Source organism: Gekko japonicus, unplaced genomic scaffold, assembly GCF_001447785.1.
Source record: "Gekko japonicus isolate JY-2015 unplaced genomic scaffold, Gekko_japonicus_V1.1 scaffold996, whole genome shotgun sequence".
Classification (NCBI taxonomy): domain Eukaryota; kingdom Metazoa; phylum Chordata; class Lepidosauria; order Squamata; family Gekkonidae; genus Gekko; species Gekko japonicus.
In genome coordinates, this window is record NW_015165267.1 from 1 (window position 1) to 25,254 (window position 25,254).

Sequence of the window (25,254 nt, forward strand, 5' to 3'; positions counted from 1 at the left end):
AAAGCAACAGTAACACACACCCATGGAAAGTGAGAATGTGGAAGAGCCCAGGGATGGAACAATCTTGGTCTTCTGATAGGCGACTCCCACTTTATACAGTTTAAGTCTGGTGGGATGTTCCTCCATCTGTATACCTTCTAGCGCTCCTTGCCCAGTTGATTTATATTCTTTTTAGTTTGTAGCTCTTCTCCAAGTCAAGTTACAGAGGGCTTTTCTAGGTTCCAAGCATGGTCTGGAAACTGAAGGGGAACAGACCCTGCCTGTATGCAGTTGTTGTTGTTGTTCAGTCGCACAGTCGAGTCCGACTCTTCGCGGACCCCATGGACCAGATCACGCCAGGCCTTCCGGTCTTCCACCGTCCTCTGAAGTTGGCTCAACTTCATGTTCGTTGCATCTATGACACTGTCTAACCATCTCATCCTTTGCCGTCCCCGTCTTCTTTGACCTTCAATCTTTCCCAGCATCAGGGTCTACTTTAAATTTAGAAATGTCTAAATAAAATTGGGAGGAATCTTGGTCTTCTGATAGGCGACTCCCATTTTATACAGTTTAAGTCTGGTGGGATGTCCCTCCATCTGTATACCTTCTAGCACTCCTTGCCCAGTTGATTTATATTCTTTGTAGTTTGTAGCTCTTTTGTGGAAATGCTTTGATCTAGCAATGTATTCACAAGATTTATGGCCCTATGTGTGAAGCACACAGGAAGCGCTCTCCTGAAGCCGCTAGGTAGATAGGAAAGATGTAGGTGTTAGTATGTAGTGCTGAAAGTAACTGTAAGCATGTAACCTTGTGTTTTATTTCTTTTTATCCAAAGTACCCTACCCATGCTTTATTTTGTTTTGTAGTAAAGATATTTTTCTTTTAACTAATGTGACTCTTGTGTTTGCAAAACGACCATCTATCTCGAATCTCAGAATCCCAACAGAGTCTTCTCCAGTGAGTGCTCCCTTCTCATTGGGTGGCCAAAGTATTTGAGTTTCAGTTTTATTATCTGGCCTTCCAGGGAACAGTCAGGGTTGATTTCTCAAAGTCTAAGCCTACCCTACCCCAGAACCACTGGAGGAAGTGCGTGAACACCTGAATGGACACAAAAGCCTTTGCTCTTCAGTCGTAATGTCCATCCCATTAATAGGCATGACAGAAAGGCAATGCATAGACCCATATGTCTGGCTGAAGGCTGCATGTCTGTGTAGAGTGAACACACACAGACCATCAGCTGCCGGGAACAGATACCACCACCAGTCCGCTCACAAGCGGCATCAGAAATCCATACAGCTCCTGATAGCCACGTCAGCAATTTATATTTGTGGCGACATATGGATGAGTGTGGACATTTTGGCAAGTATATACAGACACCATCCAGGAGAGAGAGAAAATCAAGCCTTTACTACAGAGTCAGAAGGTAGCTGTGTTGGTCTGCAGTAGAAGAGCTGGATTTGAGTCAAGGATATACTGTTGCTGACATAAGAGCAGTGGTCGTCAAACAGAGAAGCTTCAAGGGGAGATTACAACGTGAGATTGCAGAACTTGTTGGGATTTTTGAACTCTAATTCCAGACTTGGGATCCCCACATCCCACCTGGAGTCTGGCATCCCTCACCCCCCCCCCACAAACTCTTTTGAGGCCAAAAAAAAAACATTGTTGGGATTTTTAAACTCTAAGTAAGTAAACTTCAGCCTACTCATGCAGGGCTTGCTCGATGCTTGGGGATCCAACAGCCGGCTTGGGAATTGGAGGGATGGAGTAGAGATGTCTGGGGCTTGCAGCAACGTGGGAATGGAGGCGGAGCTTGCTTGCTTTGTTTGGTGGAGTGATTAAGTGCGCGGACTCTAATCTGGGAGAACCGGGTTTGATTCCCCACTCCTCCACTCGCACCTGCTGGATGACCTTGGGCAAGCCATAGTTCTGGCACAGCTGTTCTTGAAAAAGAGCAGTTTCTAGTGCTCGCTTCAGCAGCACATATACTAAGAGCAGTTTCTGTCAAGAGCTCTCTCAGCCCCACTGACCTCACAGGGTGTCTGTTGTGGGGAGGGAAAGGGAAAGGAGTTTGTAAGCCGCTCTGAGACTCCCTTGGGTAGTAAAGGGAGAGGTATAAATTCAATCTCTTCTTCTTCTTCGCCTGCCGGAAAGAGGCAAGGGAGAGGCAGGCAAGATTATCAGCATAGGACTGGAGGTGGGGCTTGCTTTGCCCACCGAGGACTCCATAAAGATACAGAGAGCTGCCATGGGGGAAGGGCAGTGTGAGGCTTGCCGTGGCCCCTGGCAGTGGGGGCGAGTGTGGGAAATAAGTCAGGGGGCCTGGCCAGGGTGGTAAATTGGGGGGGGCTAGTGGGAAGGTAGGGGGCTGGGCCCCGAAATGCCCCACTGTAGCTACAGGCCTGCTCAGGGATCTCCATTCCTAATTGTATCTGATGAAGGAATCAGTGAAAACTGTGCCTGAGCTATACATCTTTGGACTGCAGGTAGACTCAGTCACGCAGTTGAATGATCCCCTGTACAAAACCTTTCTGAGAACTCAATAATTGTCTGTGGACACTAATATTCAGGATGGAACTCTTGTGTCTGAGATGTCTGTCTGCTTATATCTGCCTCATTTGGAGATTTCAGAGAAAAGTTAGCAATATTAATTGCCTTTGGCACTAATACACACAAATCCCTTTAAAAGTCTCTTAACTCTGTCCTACCGACTTTTCCGCTGGTGAGAGACAGAAAGAGGAGGAAACCCCTTTGACTACCAGGGATTATAGGATTTAGGTGGACCAAAGCCACGTGGGACTGGGGCTGCGAAGAGGAAGGCGACTGGGCAAGATTGAGTGAGAAAGCTGATTGGAAACTAAGGGCGAATCTGCATTTGCATTTTTAAGTCATTTTCCTGCTGCTGTGACGAGGTCTTTCTCTATGCTTGTTTGAATGTTGTTTGGAGAAGATTCTTTTAAAGCAGTGTGGAGGTGCAGTGACAGTGGAGCTGCCCCAAAGGATGATAAACATATGTGGACGTGCAAAAGTATGCTAGCACTCTTGAGGTGTGAAAATGACACCAAATGTAGACAGCTTTTTTGAAGACGGAGTCAAAAGGCTGGGACACTGGTGGGAAAGACAAATGCAGATTCCGCCTAACTCTTGGAACACAGTCCTTATTGCTTCAGTGTTCACCCCGAGGAAAGGGCTCAAGTTCCTTGCTATGAGTCAGGAAGGCCCCTTTCTCGAAAGCCATCTGCAACAATAAACATTCTGAGGTTGTTGCTGTTTTCCACTTTGGCTTATTCATTTGTAGGCAAACAGATGACCCATCCCTTTTCTTGCTTGGATTTTTGCTTAGCACTGTTTGTTTTCCTTGATTGCAGCCCACTGCCTCCGGGACTTTACAGAACGGAAAGGCGGGATATAAGCTTTGTGTTAAATAAATCCGCACATATATCCAATGGGCGTTTGGGGACGAATCCCGAGCCCAGCGAGATCAAGCTGAGCTTCCTTCGCTGGGACCTGCTGAGTCATCCGCTGGTTTCCACACATCTGTAAAGTGCTGTTCATCACATCCTTTGCTTGGCCCACGTGGGGGGATATTTTCCAGGATGTGGGAAGCTGTGGTTTGACAGAGTGTTGAAACAGGGGTATTATCTGGCCAACGTGCACCCAACATGAACTCTGCAGGAGTACACATAGGTGGTTTGGGATTAGTGGTCGTTGAAATGACTCTTCAAAGACTCCAGGAAAAATTTACAGTGTTGAAAGAGAAATGTTGAATTTGCACTCTCGGAAGCTAAACCTAAACTTCCCTTATGGGTAGATAAAGGTGGCGCTGAATTACATCTCCCTATCACTGGCTTGCCCTGACCTGGATACCCCAGGCTAGCCTGATCTCGTCAGATCTTGGAAGCTAAGCAGGGTCACCCTGGTCCGTATTTGGATGGGAGACCACCACGGAAGTCCGGGGTCATGACATGGCAAACCACCTCTGCTCAAACCTGCCCTGGCCTGGGTAGCTCAGGCTAACCCTATCTTGTCAGATCTCAGAAAATAAGAACATAAGAACATCAGAGACGCCAATGTTGGATCAGGCCAAAGGCCCATCCAGTCCAACACTCTGTATCACACAGTGGCCAGAAATACTAGGTGCCATCAGGAGATCCACCTGTGGGGCCAGGACACTAGAAGCCCTCCCACTGTTGACCCCCCCCCAGCACCAAGAAGACAGAGCATCACTTGCCCCAGAGTCCCTATCTATACCTTGTGGCCAATAGCCACTGATGGACCTCTGCTCCATATGCTTATCTAATTCCCTCTTGAAGCCGTCCATGCTTGTAGCCGCCACCACCTCCTGTGGCAGTGAATTCCATGTGTTAATCACTCTTTGGGTGAAGAAGTACTTCCTTTTATCCGTTCTAACCCGACCGCTCAGCAATTTCATGGAGTGCCCACGAGTTCTTGTATTGTGAGAAAGGGAGAAAAGTACCTCTTTCTCTAAGGAGAGTCAGATGGGAGACTACCAAGGAAGTCAAAGAATCATAGAGCTGGAAGGTACCTCCAGGGTCATCTAGTGCAGCACAATGCAGGAAATTCACAAATACCGCTCCCTCCACACCCGCAGTGACCCCTGCTCCACGCCCAGAAGATGACAAGAAAACCTCCAGGATCCCCGGCCAAACCAGCCTGGAGGAAAATTGCTTCCTGACCCCAAAATGGCAATCAGCATTTCCCTGGGCGTGTAAGAAAGGGCCACAAGAGAACTAAGCACTGAGGCAACCCTCCCTGCCCTCCTCTCTCGTGATCTGCCCAAGTTCACAGAATCCGCATTGCTGTCAAGTGGCCATCTAGCCTCTGCTGGAAAACCTCCAGAGAAGGGGAGCCCACCCCCCACCCCCGAGGAAGCCTGTTCCACGGAGGAACCGGGCCGAAAACTCTTCTGATTTAATTTCAACTGCTATGTGGAGCCAGGCACCTCTGAACATCTCTTGCCTTGCAAATCCCGGAAGGGGTTGCCAGAAGTTGGCTGGAACTTGACGGCACTTTCCACCACCATTACTGGCTTGGACCCTCTGGAGCATTTCCATGGATAGACGGAGCTCCACCTGCAGAGTGGGATTTCTCACCTCCTGATGCAGCCCCAAATGCCCCCAATGGTGTTCCGGGGGGGGACTTAGCCCCCCAAGAGCAGCATTTCATGGGACGTCTTGAGCTGCAGCAGGAGAGGGAAGGCGAGAAAGTAACACTTATTGGGTGGACGTCCTTCCGTCAACAGAAACGTTCCGGTGGATCGAAGCCACTGAGTGGGAGGCAAGCCAACAGCCTTCAAGCAGCTCACTGCGTGGTCTCCCCTTCACTCCACAGCATAAACATACCTCCCACGTCCTAGAGAGGCGGCTGACACTGGAGTGGCCCAAGCCAAACATCACTGAGAAGAAGGAGTTCAGGTTCTTCTGGTCCTTCAGGCTGAAACAAAAGTCATGGGTGACACTCAGCCCAAGTAGGAGCGGAGATCCAAGCTGGGTTTGCACACCAGACTTCCACAGTCAAGTTAAAGGCAGGCTTAGATCCTTTAGCAGCTGGAACCACCCTCTCTCCCAGGAGGACAGGCCAACCGGATCACCCCCTGGTAGGGTTGCCAGGTACTCTCGGCTTGCCAGCAGGGGGATTTGGGGGTTGTTCCGGGGTGGGCAGAGACCTGACACAATGTCCCCATCCCCAGTATAATGATGTCATGCAGAAGCAACGTCATCACGTTGGGGACGTCGCGCGGCGATGCTCTGCATTTTGGGCAAAACTCTATGTGGCATTTTTGGCCTAAAACCATAGGTAAAGTAAAGGTAAAGGTTTCCCTTGCTCGAAAGCCGGTCGAATCCGACTCGAGGGTTGCGGTGCTCATCTCCGTTTCAAAGCCGAAGAGCCAGCGCTGTCCGAAGACGTTTCCGTGGTCATGTGACCAGCATGACTAAACACCAAGGCGCACGGAACGCTGTTACCTTCCCACCAAAGTGGTCCCTATTTATCTACTTGCAATTTCTTGCTTTCGAACTGCTAGGTTGGCCGGAGCTGGAACTAGAGACGGGAGCTCACTCCGTCATGCGGCACACTTGGGTCTCGAACTGCTGACCTACCGACCTTCCACAGCCTGCAGTTCAGCGTCTCAACCACTTGAGCCACCGCAGCTCCTAAAACCATAGAGTTTTGCCAAAACTCAGTCTGTTGCCAGCTGGCCGGCGGTGGGCAGAAGCCTGGAAATTCAGGGGGACCCCCGCCTGGATGGGGGCCTGGCAACCCTACCGCGGGCGCTTTCCTATCTCCTAGGGTTGCCAACACCCAGGTGGGGCCTGGAGATCTCCTGGAATGACAGCTGATCTCCAGACAACAGAGATCAGCCCTCCTGGAGAAAACGGCTGCTTTGGAGGGTGGACTCTGTATGGCCTTATTTATTACAAATAAATAATAAATATTGTACCCTGCTCCTCAGGCTCCACCCCCAACTGGCAGCCAGCAAGCCTCCTACTCCCCCCCCCAAATCTCCAGGAATTCCCCCCCGCCTGGAGGAGGCCACCCTGCTCCCCGAGGAGGCTTACTGTGCAGCCAGCTTGATGAATTTGCGGAGCAGCTGGGCCCTCTTCATGACGTCTGGGCAAAGGCAGAGCTCCGTGGTGACCCAAAACTGCAGTTCGTTGAAGCGACGCAGGAAGCGCTCCAGGTTGGCCGTGGTTGCGCTGGGGAACTTCTGTGGCCCAAAAATGCTGTAGATCAGCTCCACCTTGAAAAGAGCAACGACGACACGACAGCCAGGAGTGTCTCGGCTAAACTTCCCTTTTAAAACCACAAGGTCTCCACTCAGCTCCACCTTAAAACCTGCAAGCCTAGCAGCTTGACATCTCCCACCTGCTTCCCTTCACACTCAAGGCAAGAGGCAGAAATGTCTGCTCGGTGCCAGGCCCACCTGGGTAGATGCCCAGTCGCGTTGCCACGGCTCCCAGCGGTGAGTGCCTTCTTACCTGATGGATGCTCTTGAAGAGGTTCCAGTCGTGCTCGGTGATCTGACTGGAGAGATCCTTGGAACTGATGAAATCTAGGCTGTCCCAAGAGCCCACAGTGGGGCCTAGCTGCTCAGGGTGAGGGGCCTGTATGAATGAGAATGGTGATAATCAGGGCTTTTTTTGTAGAAAAAGCCCAGCAGGAACTCATTAGCATAATAGGCCACACCCAAGAGCAGAAACACGTTAGCATATTAGGCCACACCCTGACAGCGCAGCTCATTAGCATATTAGGCCGCATCCCCATGTTATCAGAAGTGTGGTCATCCAGCCACACGCACCTTTTGCTTCTTATTCTATTTACCTTGTTTGTTGTCAAAACCCAGAGCTTTTTTTGTAGCAGGAACTTCTTTGCATGTTAGGCCACACACCCCTAATGTAGCCAATCCTAATGGATTTCTGCTGTTGGGTGTGGCCTATTATGCTAATGAGTTCCTGCTGGGCGTGGCCAACTCAGGAGCCAGCTGGAACTCCGTGTTCCTGTGCGTTCCTGCCCAAAAATAGCCCTGGTGATAATGCTTCTACGGACAGACATCACTGTTACTAGTGTAAGGACCATGGCTCAGTGGCAGAGCCCCTGCTTTGCATGCAGAAGGTCCCAGGTTCAATCCCCGGCATCTCCAGGTAAAAGGACTAGGTAGGAAGTGATGTGAAAGACCTCTACTGGACATTCCTGGCTAGCTGCTGCCAGTCGGGGTCAAGCTACATGATACTGTTTCTAACAAGGTTCCCTGAACCTGTGCCAATGTGCACCTGCGGGGAATTGCACCTTTTGTTTGGTGTCGTGGTTAAGTGCCCGGACTCTAATCTGGGAGAACCGGGTTTGATTCCCCACTCCTCCACTTGCACCTGGCTGGATGACCTTGGGCAAGCCGTAGTTCTGACTAGAACTGTCCTTGAAAAAGAGTAGTTTCTGTCAAGAGCTGTCTCAGCCCCACCTACCTCACAGGGTGTCTGTTGCAGGGAGGGGAAGGGAAAGGAGTTTGTAAGCTGCTCTGAGACACCTTTGGGTGGTGAAGGGCGGGTATAAATCCAATCTTCTTCTTCTTCTTCTTCTTCCTCTTCCTCTTCTTCTTCTTCTTCTTCGCAGAGTGACCCCAGTGTAAAACCACTGAAATCTACTGGTCTAGACAGGAGCAATTCTGCATAGGATCGCACTCTCTGTGGAATATTTCCACAAGGGCACAGCTCCAGGTATGTCCCATATCCCCCTGTCTGTCTTTTTGCCCTCTCTGCCCACTGGGTCACATAGATGTTTTCCGCAATGAGATCTGCATCAGGTACATTGCTTAGAGACTGGGATGGTGAAACGAGGGAGGGAATTAACAAGAGAGGACTCCCTGGTGGAGTAGATTTGCCCTGCACAGATTACAAATGAGATGCACTCACCAAGGTGTGAAGTTCCTGAAGGCTAACCGCAAAGAGCCTCTCGTTCAACCCCAGGGACGTAAACACACCAATGGACTCCATGGGCAAAACCTCTTTATCTGCCAGAGACAGAAATGGGTAAGAGACATTGACGATGCCCACAACTGCCATAAGGTGGCAGTATTGCTCTCTTTGGTTCTCGCCAAGTCTAGGGTGCTTTTTGTCTCCTCCACTTCCCAAACAATGACCATGTGACTCATGAACAAAGACAAACTTAACCCTGTTGGCACAGTAGTGCCAGTTCAAATGCAATCCTTGGTTTATACCGCATTCCATATACATGACGTTGTGTTTTTGTCTGTTTACTTTGGGGCAAAAGCTGTGAAAAACCTGGAAGACTGCAACAAAAGCTTACTTATACTCTGCTTTTCTCCCCAAGGGGCCCCAAAATGGCTTACATTGTTCTCCTCTCCTCCGTTTTATGCTTATCGAATCCCCACCCTGCCATGGAAGCTTGCTGGGGGACCTTGGGCCAGTCACTCTCTCAGGCTAACTCACCTCACAGGACTGTTGTTGTGAGAGAAAATAAAGCCAATGCTGTGGTGGAAGCTGTCACTGAAACAACATTATTTTAAACTGCCCAGACAGCTGGATCTCCAGTGGCCAGTCAGAAGGCCTGTTGGGGTTGCCAGCTCTCTTCGAGATGCTGGTGGAGGGAGGCTCCGGGAGCCGAAAGCGTCGCCCCAATGTGCCAACCTCACTGGAAGTGATGGTACACATCACCCAGAAGTAGGGTTGCCAAGATTTTCGCTGGGAGCGGGGGGCTCCCGGCTGGCCTCAGTTGCGCGCTCCGCATGCATGTCACCTGGAAGTGACGTCACGACGCCAGGCACGCTGGGGGCGAGGCCACAGCCCTACATCACTTCTGGGTGACATCAGCACGTCACCTGATGTTGCTCTCGGGGGGGTGGGATTTCCTCCCGCTGGCCAGTGGCGGACAAGAGCCCGCAAAAGCAGGGAACCCTCTGCGACCAGCTGGGGAATGGTAACCCTAGGGCCTAGGCCCTAACCACTTTCTGAGAATACTTGGTGGCCACCAGGAAATGTGTTCTTGGGCACCATGGTGTCCATGGGAGCCACGTTGGGGACCCCTGATATAGACGGAACTGAAACGGGGGCACTTCCACTACTACAAAACTGACTTCATCCTAAGCCAGGGCTCCCAAGTACTTACCTTAATTCAGCAGGGGATGTATAGTTCTTCGCGGGACCATACCCGCAGGGAAAACACAGGCGCTGCACTATTCCGTCGCCCAGACTCGATGGTACCATCGGGTTTCCAGTCCCATTACCAGAGTGTCGCCCAGCTACGTGCCTACGTCACATCTGGTCGATGGAATAGTGCAGCGCCTGTGTTCCAAGCAAGAATCTTCCGGCGGGGAAGCATGTGTCCCCCGCCGGATCGTAGGTAGGTACTTGGGAACCCTATCCTAAGCGTGCTCGGGAAAAGGTTGTTGTAATCATGCAAACAGTAACGCGTTCCAGGTACACTTCTCAGATGGAAGGATTGGTTCCTACCATCCACACCAACATGCAGCATGAGTCTCACTCACCCCCTGCTGAATTGACCTTGACTAGGATCCATTCTTTGCTCCAGCCGGGATTGTCTGCCAGCGAGGCAAGGACTTCCTGCACAGGAGTGTTCACCGCCAGCACCGTAGGGAGGCAGGAATAGTCTGGCCGATATATGTCATAGGCAACTACAGGAACAGAAGAAGCAGGAAGACAAAGGAAGGACCATGAACAAAGGCCGCTGTAGCAAATGTATCCAGATAAGTCACAGATTTTTTTTCCCCCTCCTTGGATTTTGTAAAATAATTTTTAAAATAGTTATCCATCAATAAAATTAACGCATCAAAATTCACTAGACGGGGTCCGATTCAATGCTCCGTCTAAGCTGTGGAGTTTTGTGAACAACAATTCTACTTTGTGAGCGACTGGCATTAAAGTGGTGAGCGAGCGATTTGGCTCCTGCATAAATGAGTTTGCTCTGGAGCCCTCCTTCCTGAGCAAAGACAAACAAATGTGTGAGCTGGAGGCTAAAAAACTGAGCTAGCTCACACGAACTCAGCTTAGAGGGAACACTGGTCTGGTTACCCCTATCTGAAGATGGGAAGGCAGAGAGGATGAGGATTTCAAGGCTGCAATTTGTTTACCGTTTTTCACGGAAAGCACAAGTGAGATAAATGTATGAAAACTCGGCAAAAGCGCAGGCTGGATCCTGCCATGGAACAGCGGAAGAGAAACACTGCTTAACGTAGTCCCATTTGCACAAGAACTATTGCTGAGGTTCCATTTCTTCTCTTTTATTCTCCCTCTCAAGTCACAGCTGACTTATGGCAACCTCGTAGCGTTTTCAAGGCAAGAGACATCCAGAGGTGGCTGGCCATTGCCTGCCTCTGTGTAGCAACTTGGGATCTCCTCGGAAGTCTCCCATCCAAATACTAACCAGGGCCGACCCCGCTTAGCTTCTGAGATCTGACAAGATCAGTCTAACCTGGGCTATCCAGGTGAGGTCAGTTGCTGTTTACATCAATCAAAAGGCAAAAGGCCATTCTATGAAGTCATGAAAGCCCAAGAAGAGCAATATGATGAGACCTATGAGTAGGTCATTATCTGGGGGAAAAAGGCACTGCTGAAATATACTTTCAACCTAGGTATGCCAGCCTCCAGGTGGGACCTGGAGATCCCCTGGAATTACAGCTCTTCTTCAGGCTACAGAGACAGGCTTACCAAGTACGTATCGTGATTTGGCGGGGGACACATAAGTCCCCCCAGGACCATTCCCGCGCGGACAACAGACGCGCGGCACCATGCCGTCACCAGGAAGTGACGCCGGGCGACGCTCTGGCAATGGGGCTGGAAACTCGATGGCACCAGCGTCACTTCCTGGCGACCGCATGGTGCGTTACAGGAAGGAATGCTCCGGCCGGGGAGCAAGTGCCGGATCGCGGTAAGTACTTGGGAACCCTATACAGAGATCAGTTCCCCTGGAGAAAATGGATGCTTTGAAAGGTGGACTCTATGACACTGCACCCCACTGAGGTCCTTGTCCTCTGCAGGCTCCACCCCCAAATCTCCAGGAGTTTCCCAGCCTGGAGCTGGCAACCCTACCTTCCCATCCATCACCAGTGGCCAGTAGGGACCCGGCAACCCAATGTGCCTCATGTCTCTCACAAGCAGCAATGCCAAAGAGTGATTAACACTTCACCCAAAGAGTGATTAACACATGGAATTCACTGCCACAGGAAGTGGTGGCGGCTACAAGCATGGACGGCTTCAAGAGGGAATTAGATAAGCATATGGAGCAGAGGTCCATCAGTGGCTATTAGCCACAAGGTATAGATAGGGACTCTGGGGCAAGTGATGCTCTGTCTTCTTGGTGCTTGGGGGGGGGGTCAACAGTGGGAGGGCTTCTAGTGTCCTGGCCCCACTGGTGGACCTCCTGATGGCACCTGGTATTTCTGGCCACTGTGTGATACAGAGTGTTGGACTGGATGGGCCTTTGGCCTGATCCAACATCGGCGTCTCTTATGTTCTTATGTTAATGCAAGACAGAAGACAGTCAAGCTGACCAAGTGCCGGGGCTCCTTGGGAGGACTATGCGTTTCCGCCAGACCATGTGCATGCGCCGAAGTGTTCCGTGGGATCGAGCCCTATAAACGTGCTTTGGCATCATGTACACACGGTACCAATTTCAGATCTTCCTCGAGCGGGATTTAGTTTTGGATAACCATCAGGCTGTAAGACTAGGCCAGCAACAGCATTCATTTCGGGGACTGTTTGTCTGTTTGTTTGTTACATGCAGTCCCGGGCAACCAAGAGGACGTGAACTTCTGCACGCCGCACACTGCCGCACTGTAGGGACGCCTGCGAGGCTGACGGAGGGGACGCGCTTTTGTACAGGAAGGGAGTGGCCCATTAGAAAAGAGCCCTGCTGAAACCCAGCGTGCCAGAACCCAGCTGGATCGCTACATCTGCTCTCTGAACTCGGTGCATCCCCCCCACCCCACCCCCCGGAATTAGCTTTGCGAACAAACGTCAAAACAAATGCATCATTTGGGCACACACTTAGAAATGGAGAATTAACACTAGGCGTACCAAGTCCACCCAGGGGGGCGGGGACCCCCCCCGCCCCAGAGGCCCGTTCCCTGGTGGCGCCGGATCGGGCCCCGGGGGGAACTCCTCTCCGACGTGCGCGTCTGTCAGACTCCCACAGCATCAACGAAGTACACACTTTGCAAGAAAGGTTTTACTTTATTTGAAGCTATAGGTGCATAGACAGGATCACTGTTCAGAATGAGGGGTAAGCATGGAGCACAATGGATTATAGTATGCCGGGGGCGGGGCCACGGTCATCCAAGGGAAGACTCTATGGTTTTCCCTTGTATGGCTGTGGCCCTGCCCCCAGCGTGCCTGGCGTTGTCACGTCACTTCCGGGTGACGTGCATGCGGCGCGCGCACACCAGACGCTGGCCGGGAGCCCCCCACTCCCAGCGAAGATCGACTTGGCAACCCTAATCTGGACTCATCTACCAGCCTCTTCCAGTAGTGGCTCCCACTTAAGGTCGCCAGACCCACACCAGGGGCACTCCCACCCTGAGGCCCCTCCCCTGGTGCCAATCAGCCGGCTGGCCAGAGACTGACTGGCAGCAAAAGGAGGCCTGGCCTGTGTCACCTGCAACACGGCAATGCCATTTCTGGCATGCACCGGAAGTGACGTCAACATGTTGCTGCTGACACAGGGACACTCTGGTATTTGGGTAAAAACTCTATGGTAAGATTTCCACTGTCAAGTTTCTGCCCAAATACCAGAGCATCCCTGTGTTGCCATTGATGTGATGATGTCACTTCCAGGGCATGCTGGAAGTGATGTCACCAGCAATCCCAGCCTAGGTTCCTCTTTGCTCCTAGTAAGTGCCCCCGCCCCCTATTGGTTGGCCCCCCTGCCAACCTGGCAATCCTACTCCCACTGCAGAGACTTCAGTGGGGTATAATGACATACAGTCCACTTTCCAGTTTGGTGTAGTGGTTAAGTGCGCGGACTCTAATCTGGGAGAACCGGGTTTGATTCCCCACTCCTCCACTTGCACCTGGCTGGATGGCCTCGAGCAAGCCATAATTCTGATAAGAGCTGTCCTTGAAAAAGAGCAGTTTCTGTCAAGAGCTCTGTCAGCCCCACCTACCTTACAGGGTGTCTGTTGTGGGGAGGGGAAGGGAAAGGAGTTTGTAAGCCGCTCTGAGACACCTTTGGGTAGTGAAGGGCGGGGTATAAATCCAATCTCCTCCTCCTCCTCCTCCTTCTCAAAGAGGCCAGTTTCTCCAGGTGAACTGCTCTCTGTCACCTGCAGATCAGCTGTAACCCCAGGAGACATCCAGCCACCACCTGGAGGTTGGCAACCCTAAATGATATTCATGACCATGGATGGCTTTTAAACAGGGTTAGACACATTCATGGAGAAGAGGTCATCGATGGCTACTAGCCATCTCGACTAAAGGGAACCTCCCTATTCAGAGATGGTAAATCTCTAAGGGCCAAAGGAGACCGTAAGTGTGACACAAGTTAGACTGGCAGTGTTCCCTCTAAGCTGAGTTAGTGTGAGCTAGCTCACAGGTTTTTAGCCTCCGGCTCTCACATTTTTGCCTTCGCTCAGGAAGGAGGGCTCCAGAGCAAACTAATCTATGCAGGAGCCAAATCGCTCGCTCACACCTTTAATGCCAGTAGCTCCTGAAGTAGAATTTTTGCTCACAAGGCTCCACAGCTTAGAGTGAGCATTGATTGAGGGTCTCCTGAAATGACTCACAGTCATATGTAACATCAAGAAACAAATGTTCCCAAATGCTTTGAGGCCCAGTTTGGCTCAGGAGCTCACTGCAGTGGGAGGAGGGGTTTCAGCCTTTACTTTCTAGACTGGAGGGGGGCTGTTTGCCGTGCTGTGGGGCTCCCTATGTACTGACTGCAGTACTTGACTTCCGTCACGCACTGCCTAAGCCAGCCCTCAATACTAGAGCTACAAGATAACATCAGGGGAAGTTCTTGGCCTCTCTGTCCCATTTGTTGGCCCTGCAGGGTAGCTGGTTGGCCAACCTGTGAGACAGGATGTTGGACTAGATGGACCGCCCGTCTGATCCCAAAGGCCTCTTCATGTTGTCAACATAACCCGGTGGGGCTTCAAGAGTGAAGCATTTTGAGAGCTTTAATATTTCACTATGTCTAGGAAAGAACAGCAGCAGCCAGTCCAGACAGCCAAATGGCCTGTGGTTGGCGGATAGTTCAGGGAGTCATCCTGAGTACAGAATGTAAAGCAAGCAGCGGGAGGGCTGGAGGGTTAACAAAGGCACTTACTTCTGTCCTGAGCTCGGATGGTGTAGCTGCTGTTCAGAAATGGCTCCTCCTGGCTGGCAAACCAGTCCACAGCACTCCTCACCTGGGAATGAGAAAGAGGAAGAGATGTGCAAATCATAGAATCATAGAGTTGGAAGGGGCCTCCAGGGTCATCTAGTCCAACCCCCTGCACAAGGCAGGAAATTCACAACTACCTCTCCCCACACACACACACCCCAAATACACCCAGTGTCCCCTGCTCTATGCCCAGAGGATGGCAAAAAAAGCCTCCAGGATCCCTGGCCAAATTGGCTGGGAGAGAATTGCTTTCTGACCCTAAAGTGTTGATCGGCATTTCCCTGGGTGTGTAAGAAAGGGCCAGGAGTACTAAGCACTGGGGCAACGTATTCTCTTTCTGAGGTCGGTTCAGTTAAACACACAATAAGCCCCATGCTTGTCAGGTCATGGAGGTGTACCCAGACTCACAGTCAGGCATAAATTAGGACAGCTAGCCTGAAACAGTGCTTGTTCATTCCAGGCCCGTAGCCAGGATTTTGTGGCTTTGTGGGGCTGAAGTTCTCAGTGCAGAAGGAACAACCATTTAGCTATTACCAGGATCGATCCCAAAATTACAAGCTGTCAGCCACTTCAGATGACAGCTCTCAGCTGCTGCAAGTTAATCACTTCTGCCAGCCTAAGCAACAATTCTGAGAAGGAGCCGGCAGGTGGGGGATGATGATGAGTTCTATAGTCAGGAAAGCTAACACTTAGGCAGAAAAACTCTCTTAAAGGAGACCAGTTTCTAGAAGGGATCCTAGAGGTCACCTACTCCAATCGGTTCCCCCCCCCCATCTCACTTTTGCCAGTGGAAATGGCAATAGCGGGGGGGGGGCTTTTCACTCTTTTTCTCTGGCTCTGTGTGCCCAAGGAAGGACGTGTCGAGCCAGATACAGGGGCGAACCCCCCCTTCACTGTTTCCACTGGCGAAAGTGGGGCAGGAGGGAAACTGGAAGCTCCTTCTCCCACCTCGTGGCACCAAGTGAAGGAGCACTGTTTGAAGAGAGTTCCCCCAGTGCGTGTCTGACTGTGAGTCCGGTCACTCACCCGTGGCCCGACATGTAGCGTGCATATTGTGTATTTGGGCCCGAAGTCTAAAGTCAGCACTGCAATCTGACGGTGTTAAGATAATCACTGAATGGGCCCCTCCGTGTGGGTGTCAAGTGCCATCAATTGGCTTCTGACTTATGGAGACCCAATGAATTGACAACCTCCAAGACATCCTCTCGTTAACAGCCTGGCTCAGGTCTTGCAAACTGAAGGTCCTTGGGTCTTCCTTGACGGAGTCGGTCCTCTTCTGGGTCTTCCTCTTTTCCTGCCGCCTTCAGCTTTCCCTAGCATTATAGTCCTCTCCGGTGACCAAATACAATAGTCTCAGGCAATGTTCCCTCTAAGCTGTGGATTCTTGTGAGCAAAAATTCTACATTGTGAGCCACTGGCATTAAAGTTGTGAGCAAGTGATTTGGCTGCTGCATAAATTAGTTTGCTTGAAGCCATCCTTCCTGAGCCAAGACAAAAATGTGTGAGCCGGGGGCTAAAGAACTGTGAGCTAGCTCACACTAACTCAGCTTAGAGGGAACAGTGGTCTCAGGTTAGTCATTTTAGTTTCTAAGGAGAGTTTAGGCTTGATTTGATCTCGAACCCACCGATTCGTCTTTTTTTGGCCGTCCACAGTGTGCATAAAAACTCTCCTGTAACACCACATTTCAGATTCTTCATTGTCCAACTTCCACACCCATACATAGTAATGAGGAATGCTATGGCATGAATTAACTTGAAATTGGTCGCCAGTGACACCTCCTCACACTTAAGAATCTTTTCTAGCTCCTTCATGGCTGCCCTTCCCAATCTCAATCTCCTTGCGATTTCTTGGGTGCAATCTCCCTTCTGGTTGATGATGGAGCCAAGGGATAGAAAATCTTGAACAATTTCAATTTCTTCATCGTCAATCTTGAAGTTGTATAGTTCCCCAGTAGTCATTAATTTTGTCTTCTAGATGTTCAGTTGTAATCCTGCTTTGGCGCTTTCTGCTTTAACCTGGATGTTCTGCTCTGGTTAGACCTCACCTAGAGTATTGTGTTCAGTTTTGGGCACCACAAGTTAAGAAGGATATAGACTACTTGGATCGTGTCCAGTGGGGGGCAATGAAGATGGTGAGGGGTCTGGAGACCAAGTCCTATGAGGAAAGGTTGAAGGAGCTGGGTATGTTTAGCTTGGAGAGGAGACGACGGAGAGGTGATATAACTATCTTCAAGTACTTGAAGGGCTGTCATATAGAGGATGGTGTGGAGTTGTTTTCTGAAGAGTTTTTGGTTTCCTTGGCCCTCTGGTTTGGTTAGATGGCCCTCTGACAGCAATGCTGATTCTGTGAACTTATTGTATGCCTCCCATAAGCTTTTGTTCAGCTTGCCCAATATACCATGCTTAAATTTGACAATATTGTATGCCTCCCATAAGCTTTTGTTCCGCTTATATACCATGCTTAAATATGACCATTGAGGATATGATTTCCGAGAAGCTAAAGTTAATACTGTCAGTGTACATAATGATGAACGAAGAATAGAAGACGCAATTGTTGTTGTGGTCCCATTCAGAGGAAGTCCTCACGAAACAAAAGGATATTCTGGAGAACTTCGTCTTGTCTAATACATGGTAATACTATTTCTATCTGATGTATAGCGTCTATTTACAGCTTCTTGGTGTTTTTGTGATTCTGTGAACTTAGGCAGATGATGAGAGGGAGGGCAGGAAGGGTTGCCTCAGTGCTTAGTTCTTGTGGCCCTTTCTTACACACCCAGGGAAATGCTGATCACCACTTTGAGGTCAGGAAGCAATTTTTCTCTAGGCCAGTTTGGCCAGGGATCTGGAGGTTTTTTACCATCTTTTGGGCACGGAGCAGGGGTCACTGGGGATGTGTGGGGGGAGGTAGTTGTGTATTTCCTGCATTGTGCAGGGGTTGGGCTAGATGACCCAAGAGGTCCCTTCCAACTCTATGATACTATGAACCTTCATTGGTAGTCAGTTCAACTCATTGCTCTTTTCTGCCAGTCATGTAGTGTCATCTGCACGCCTCAAATTGTTAATGTTCCTTCTGCCAATTTTCGCTCTGCGGACATCTAAATCTAATCCATCTTTCCTTAAAATACATTCTGCATATAGATTGAACAGACGGGAGATAAAATACAGCCTTGTCTGACACCTTCATGCCGTCACGTAATTCCACGACAGCACCGTGAAAGCTAGGAAATTGGTACCAGGTAACAGAATTCAACATCCAAAGATTCTCAGACTGCTTTTTTGTAATGAAAGTTTCTAGTTCATAACTTTGCCGGCTTGCAAATTGTAAGGCAATGCCTGGAGAAACCTCAGAAGTTGGGATTAGTGGCACGTCGAGCAGGATTTCTAATGGCCGGAGGCAAAGCTTCAAAAGCCCTCTTCATAATGATTGAGAACAGAAGACATTTTGCAAAGTAAACATATTCATATTGAGATCCTTAATTTGGATACTTGATTCCAGTTGCAGAATCCAGGTCTTCTGGAACACTTGGCTTGCTGAGTTCTTCCTGTACACTACTACGACATCTCTCAAAAATATCCTCAAAGAGGGCCAACTTTCAGAAGAAAACTGATTTATGGAAAATTAAAACAAATGTGTTCACTTTGCGCAGTGTCAGCCCCATGCAATAATGTCCCTTCTGCACGGCTTGGGGAAGCAAAATTGGATAATCGTAGGTCCCACGGTAAAAACCTGTAAAGTTACCTGAAGTTTTGGAGACAGGGTATGGCTGTTGCCATTTTCTAACCTATCCAAGGAGAGAAAAAAACAGTTGTCAGGAGTCTATTTCAGACCTTAAACAACTATTCAGACTTTTAGTGGTCATACAGACTCAGGGCAGCAATCACACAAAACCAAGGGTTACATTAACCAGGGATAGGCTGGTTATCCACGATTCATCTCACGGATGACCAATCAAATCCTTGTTTGCCTCAGTAATACTGTGGTCACACACACTATATTAATCCACTTTCAATGCCCTTTCCAACTGGATTTTCCCAGCTTACACAGTAAAATGAACCACCCTGAGCCTTTGAGAGGACGGTATAGAAATCCAACAAATAAATAAAATAAAAATCCAGTTGAAAAGTACACTGAAAGTAGGTTGAAAGTGGATTATTTAGTGTGTGTGACTGCAGCCTTTGTGTTGGTTTCATTGCCTTCCTTGTGTGGCCTAGGAGGGCAACAGAAGTCAGGATGAAATCAGGATGTCTGCATTCAGACATCACACAAAAACACAGGTAAGACTGCCCGTAGTTAACAAACGAGCTACAGATCCTGGCTTGATGAACTCTGACCAGTTACAGTGTTGGGCCTGCATTCAGAAAGTCACAAAACCAGTTACTTTATTTAAACCATGATTTCCTATGGTGTCTGAATGGCTCTTATAGTAAGCACATACATGTATTAGAGAAATATGTTCTGAAGCGGAAGAGTGATCATAAATAACAGGACTGAAAGAGGCTAGAGGAATGGGCAAACTCAGCTCCCCATTACAGAATGCCCACCTGGTTCTTCCGCCTGTGGGGAACCTCATCTCCCCATTATAGAATGCCTATTAGGTTCTTCAATCTATAAAGTTGGACTTTCCTGGACCAAGCGAAGGAAGTGGATTATCCCGGCCACATGTGCCAGAAAACGTGGGGGAGAGGCGTGGCTATTTGCGCCGTTGCATTCTGATCCACCATTATGCGATCAGATGCGACGGCAGCGCACCGGGGTTTTGCCCTTCGGCGAGCTACAAAGAGAACGGCTGGAGGGAATAGGCGTGTGCCAGCGTGATCACACCGAACGAGTGCAGCCCGTGGCAAACCATTTGCTAGTAGATCTTTGCAGGTACTTTTTAACTGCACATCTTCGGCGGCATGCCCCGGGTTGGCCACGGGTGTGCTACGCTTGCCAGATGTTGCGGTGTGATCGCGCCCCGAAAAGCCGCCCAGCATTCTTGCCTTTCGCGCGGCAGATTCTCCGTGTGACCGGGGCCTGCCCAAGGCACATAACGCAGCAGAGCCAAACTGGTTTGTGTGTGCCGACAAGGAACAAAGTTGCACACAGATCCTCTTTATCTTTGCAAACTAATATGAATCCTTTATTGTAAGGAACTCCGTTCTAGACAGGATAGAGATGGGATAGGATTCTAATCTAGTCTAAAATGTTAGGATGGATGGAGATGCAGGAAGCATGTCCTGCTCTCATGGTGCCAAGGTGGGAGAAGTACAGCAGTGTGGAGAGAAGGTGTCAGGCTGGAAGGAAGATTCCCTGAGAATAGCCATCTACACATCAAAGGGATAGCATCAGAGCAGTAGGAGGGAAGGATGATTAGGGTCCTGGCCTATCCATCTTTCTGACTCTGTTATAAACTCCCTCTGAAGTCCAAGGTCCAGAGACAGTGCAAAGTCCTTCATTTCCAAAACAAACTACTAAGGGCATGACAACATACAGGGAGCGGAGGAGGTTCCGGCTTTCTAACCAACTCATCTTCCTCAGGCTTGTGAAGATAACAACTGTGGTTGTAAATTGCACTAAGGTTGCCAAGTTGGGAACATATGGCACACATGACATGGGCAGATAAATTGGGTGGAGAGAAGGTGGCAGGCTGGAAGGAAGGAAGATTCCCTGAGAATAGCCATCTACACATCAAAGGGATAGCATCAGAGCAGTAGGAGGGAAGGATGATTAGGGTCCTGGCCTATCCATCTTTCTGACTCTGTTATAAACTCCCTCTGAAGTCCAAGGTCCAGAGACAGTGCAAAGTCCTTCATTTCCAAAACAAACTACTAAGGGCATGACAACATACAGGGAGCGGAGGAGGTTCCGGCTTTCTAACCAACTCATCTTCCTCAGGCTTGTGAAGATAACAACTGTGGTTGTAAATTGCACTAAGGTTGCCAAGTTGGGAACATATGGCACACATGACATGGGCAGATAAATTGGCAAGATGACTCGATTCCAAAGGAGTCACGGGGGCTCGCTACAGTGAAGCGGAATCCTTGGCAACCTTGCCCTGCTTAGCTGCCAAGGGCCACACCAGTTTTGAAAACGGGTTCCTGCACAGAAGTCACTTGCATGGAAGAAAACACAAAACCCCCCCCCCCCCCGAGTCTTTGTATGCTAGACATTTCAAGAATACAGGCAGTATCCATATAGAACGTAATTTCTGGAAAGACGGGCAGGTGGTATTTTTATATTTGCAGTCGGAGGACAAGAGGAGCACAATTACATATAGGAATGTAATAGAACTTGGGAGTGAGGGCCAGATGATGACTGAGTGCCGTGTGTGGTGACTAAGGGGCCAAGGGAGTGAGGGTTACTGGAGAGGGAAACACATGATAGGCGTCTATAAGCCAATGATAAAATCTCTGAGCCAAGAGGGAGAGGTGGAGTGCTTGGTGCTCAATGACAATTTAGGTATCGTTGGTATCTTAGAAACACGGTGGAATGCGGAAGATCTACAGGATGCAGTCATTCCTGGGTATAAGTTCTATAGCCAGGACAGGGAGGGATGGTTTGGAGGAGGTGTTGGATTGTACATCAAAGAGAGCACAGAATCAGATAAGTTAGAAAATGTCAGGGGAATTAACTCCCCGACAGAAGCAATATGGGTAGAAATACTGGGCCCTCACGGTTACTGAAGCTCAAATACTTTGGCCACCCAATGAGAAGGGAGCACTCACTGGAATCCCAGAGCCAGGAGGCAACATCAGGGGAAGGTCTTGGCCTCTGTGCCTTCTTGCTGGCTGTCCAAAGGAACTGGTTGGCCACTGTGTGAGACAGAATGCTGAACTAGATGGACCACTGGTCTGGTCCAGCAGGACTCTTCTTACGTCCTTAAGAAAACACTTTACTGCTAATCACTGCAGTCCCAATTTCTAACTAAAAGTTTCAGGAACGAGGAAATCTAAGGTTCTTTCATATGTGTACATCGCTGTGTAACTAGAAGGCATTAAGATCCACCATACAAAAGCCACAATCTTTGCCTGACCTTCCTGCTCATATCGAAAACCTCCTCCTCCTCCATTCATAAACAATCTGAGATAGGGCAGAAGAATCTGAGATAGGGCAAAGGACTCACACTCGGTTCCTTCGATGATCCTGCAGCTGCTCCCTCAGGATGGGACCCAAACGAGTGTCCCGGGCCGCACATTCTGAAAGGTTCTGGAAGAGAAAGGCCAAACATGATCACTTTGCTCTGATATATATTTAAGGCAGGAGTCCCCCAGCATTTTTGAGCCTGCGGGCGCATTCAGAATTCTGATTTGGGGTGGTGGGCAGAACCACAAAATGGCTGCCACAGATGCCAAAGACAACCACAAAATGGCTGCTGTGGGAGGTGGAGCCAAAGACACATACTCATACACAAAGGAAGTCCAAGAACATGGGAGAAAAGTACTAATTTTAAAAAATGCACTAGGAAAGAGAAGTGAGAAATAGAATAAAACTAACATGGTGGTAGCCACTGCCAGTGAAATGTTTCTTAAAACCTGCATAGGTGATCAGCTCTTCAATGGCCAATCAGATGCCCCTCTGGGCAAAAGCCCCACCTGACCCCACCCACTTCCTAAAAACAATTGGTGGGCACCTAGAAAGGTGTGGTGGGCGTCAGCTTGCCCACAGGCACCACACTGAGCAACCCTGCTTTAAGGGATGACGTAAGCTGCCTCAGGAGAGGTAGAATGGTCCAGAGTAAATATCTTTAATTAATTCAACATTTATCTCCAGTTTCAGTTACAAAGGCCACCTTTGGGTTGGAGGGCAACTGAGTTCATCGAAGAGGTGTCTTTAGGTAAAGGTAAAGGTTCCCTTGCTCGAAAGCCAGTCAAATCCGACTCTAGGGTTGCGGTGCTCATCTCCGTTTCAAAGCCGAAGAGCCAGCGCTGTCTGAAGACATTTCCGTGGTCATGTGGCCGGCATGACTAAACACCAAGGCGCACAGAACGCTGTTACAATAGACTGTCCTTACAACAGACTGAATGGGAAGCTGTCTGACTCCACTTTTTCCTCATCCTCATAGCAGTCAGAGAACAGAAAACATGAAAAGTCTCCCAAAATATGTCGCTGTTGACTTGATTTGTGCAAATGAACTATCCTTACCCAGACAAAAGATATCATTGCTTCCTTCAATATGTGAACAACTTTTCCACTGGCACCATGGAGTCTCCTATGTACCTTTGCTCTCTCTTACATAGGCAAAGAAGAGTCCGGGTTTTTACTATTGTTGTAAGCAATTTATCTAGGCTTTAATTACTGCATAATGACCCTTATCAAACCTTCCTTCAACAGTTGACACAGGCACCATTATTCTTTCGTTACTTTACCCAATGAATAATTAAATGGTAAAGTTGATTTTTTTAGACTGGTACTTGGAGGAGAGGTCCATTGGTGGCTACTGCCCATGGTGAGTGAAAGACCACTCCATATTCAGAGGCAGTAAATCTCTGGATGCCTGTGCTAGCCTCAGCCTCTATGCCCTGTTGTTGGATCTCCAGTTTGGTGTAGTGGTTAGGAGCGTGGGCTCTAATCTGGGAGAAGTGGGTTTGATTCCCCACTCCTCCACATGGAGCTGCTGGCATGACCTTGGGTCAGTCACAAGTTCCCTCAGAGCTGTTTTCTCATGAGCAGTTCTCTCAGAGCTCTCTCGGCCTCACCTACTTCACAGGGTGTCTGTTGTGGGGAAGGGAAGGGAAAGGAGACTGTAAGCCGCTCTGAGTCTCCGAGTGAAGGGCGGGGTATAAGTCCAGTCTCTTCTTCTTCCTCTTCTTCCTGGGCTCTGTATTTCTTGGCCCTCTAGGGCAACTTGTTGGGCTTTGGGTGAAACAGACCACGGACTAGACACACCACTGATCTCGTCCAGCAGGGCTTTTCCTCTGTCCATTCCCTTCATAATTTGTCTTTCGACTCCAGTGAAACTCTCCTCTTCTCCTCAGCCTCTTCTCCTCTGTCCTCCTCCCTCTACAGCTCCCAGCTCTGCCCTTTTTCTTTCTTTCTTCATCAACATTCTGGGATCTCCATGGTAACTAACTGTTTTCAGCAACCAGTAACTTACTCAGGTTCCACCTCCTTCCTTAGAAAAACAGAACCCTTTCCAGATAGTTCCAGGTGGTTCCAGATAGGGCTGCAAGCACCGCACCGCCCCCCCCGCTACAGTGGGGGGGGGCCTCACACTGGCAGCCTGCTTTGCCAGCCACCACTGAGCGGTGGCGGGAGAAAACAAAGTGACACTGGCTGTAGTGCTGGTCACTTCCAGGGGAAACCCAAAAGTGACAAAGGGTACCTGTAGCAATCACCAGAAACTGAAGGGCAACTATGGCCCCCGTCAGACAAGCCGGAAAACACGGGGGAGGGAGCGTGACTATTTGCGCTGTCGCATTCTGATGCGCCATTATGCGATCAGACGCGACGGTGGCTTCCCCACGCCAAAGAGAACGACGGGGGAGAAAGCCGCGCGCCAGCGCAATCACACCCAGGGAGTCCACACACAGCCCGTGGCAAACCATTTGCCAGTAGGTTGTCCCAGGTACTTTATAAATGTGCATCTTCAGCGGGACGCTACAGGCTCACCACGGGTGCGCTACGCCTCCCAGATGTTCCGGTGTGATTGTGCCTTCAGCGCAGCAAATGCTCCGTGTGAACGGGGCCTAAAATGATTAATGGGATGGAACACCTTCCCTATGAAGAATGGCTAAAGAGGTTAGGGCTCTTTATCTTGGAGAAATGATGATTGAGGAGTGACATGACAGAGGTCTAGGAAGTTATGCTTTGGACGGAGAAGATAGAGAAAGAAGTACTTTTCTCCCTTTCTCACAATTCAAGAATTCGTGGGCATTCAATGAAATTAATGAGCAGTAGGCTTAGAACAGGAGCTGCGGTGGCTCAAGTGGTTAAGACGCTGAACTGCAGGCTATGGAAGGTCGGTAGTTCAGCAGTTCGAGACCTGAGTTGCCGCATGACAGAGTGAGCTCCCATCTCTAGTTCCAGCTCCTGCCAACCTAGCAGTTCAAAAGCAAGAAATTGCAAGTAGATAAATAGGTACCACTTCGGTGGGAAGGTAACAGCATTCCATGCACCTTGGTGTTTAGTCATGCCGGCCACATGACCACGGAAACGTCTTCGGACAGCGCTGGCTCTTCGGCTTTGAAACAGAGATGAGCACCACAACACTAGAGTCGGATTTGACTGGTTTTCGAGCAAGGGAACCTTTACCTTTACTTTTTAGGCTTAGAACAGATAAAAGGAAGTACTTCTTCTCCCAAAGAGTAATCAACATGTGGAATTCCCTGCCGCAGGAAGTGGTGGCGGCTGCAAGCATAGAGAGCTTCAAGAGGAGATTGGATAAACATACAGAGCAGAGGTCCGTCAGTGGCTCTTAGCCACAAGGT

The 25,254-nt window shown here is 49.5% G+C and overlaps 1 protein-coding gene across 1 annotated transcript in view; it reads right to left on the minus strand.

Annotated features, from left to right (window-relative positions):
- Positions 1–3,412: 3,412 nt before the first annotated feature.
- The window catches only part of RAPGEF3 (Rap guanine nucleotide exchange factor 3), a gene marked incomplete at its 3' end in the record, with an annotated part of 89,656 nt that continues 67,814 nt past the window's right edge, over positions 3,413–25,254 (minus strand). Inside the window, exons 15-23 of the mRNA XM_015410213.1 lie at positions 21,951–22,033; positions 18,584–18,626; positions 14,788–14,869; positions 9,995–10,141; positions 8,403–8,500; positions 6,975–7,100; positions 6,555–6,736; positions 5,340–5,430; positions 3,413–3,582 (exon numbers count right to left, since the gene is read on the minus strand). Coding sequence (XP_015265699.1) covers positions 3,413–3,582; positions 5,340–5,430; positions 6,555–6,736; positions 6,975–7,100; positions 8,403–8,500; positions 9,995–10,141; positions 14,788–14,869; positions 18,584–18,626; positions 21,951–22,033 — 1,022 coding nt within the window. The remainder of the gene's footprint in view (positions 3,583–5,339; positions 5,431–6,554; positions 6,737–6,974; positions 7,101–8,402; positions 8,501–9,994; positions 10,142–14,787; positions 14,870–18,583; positions 18,627–21,950; positions 22,034–25,254) is intronic.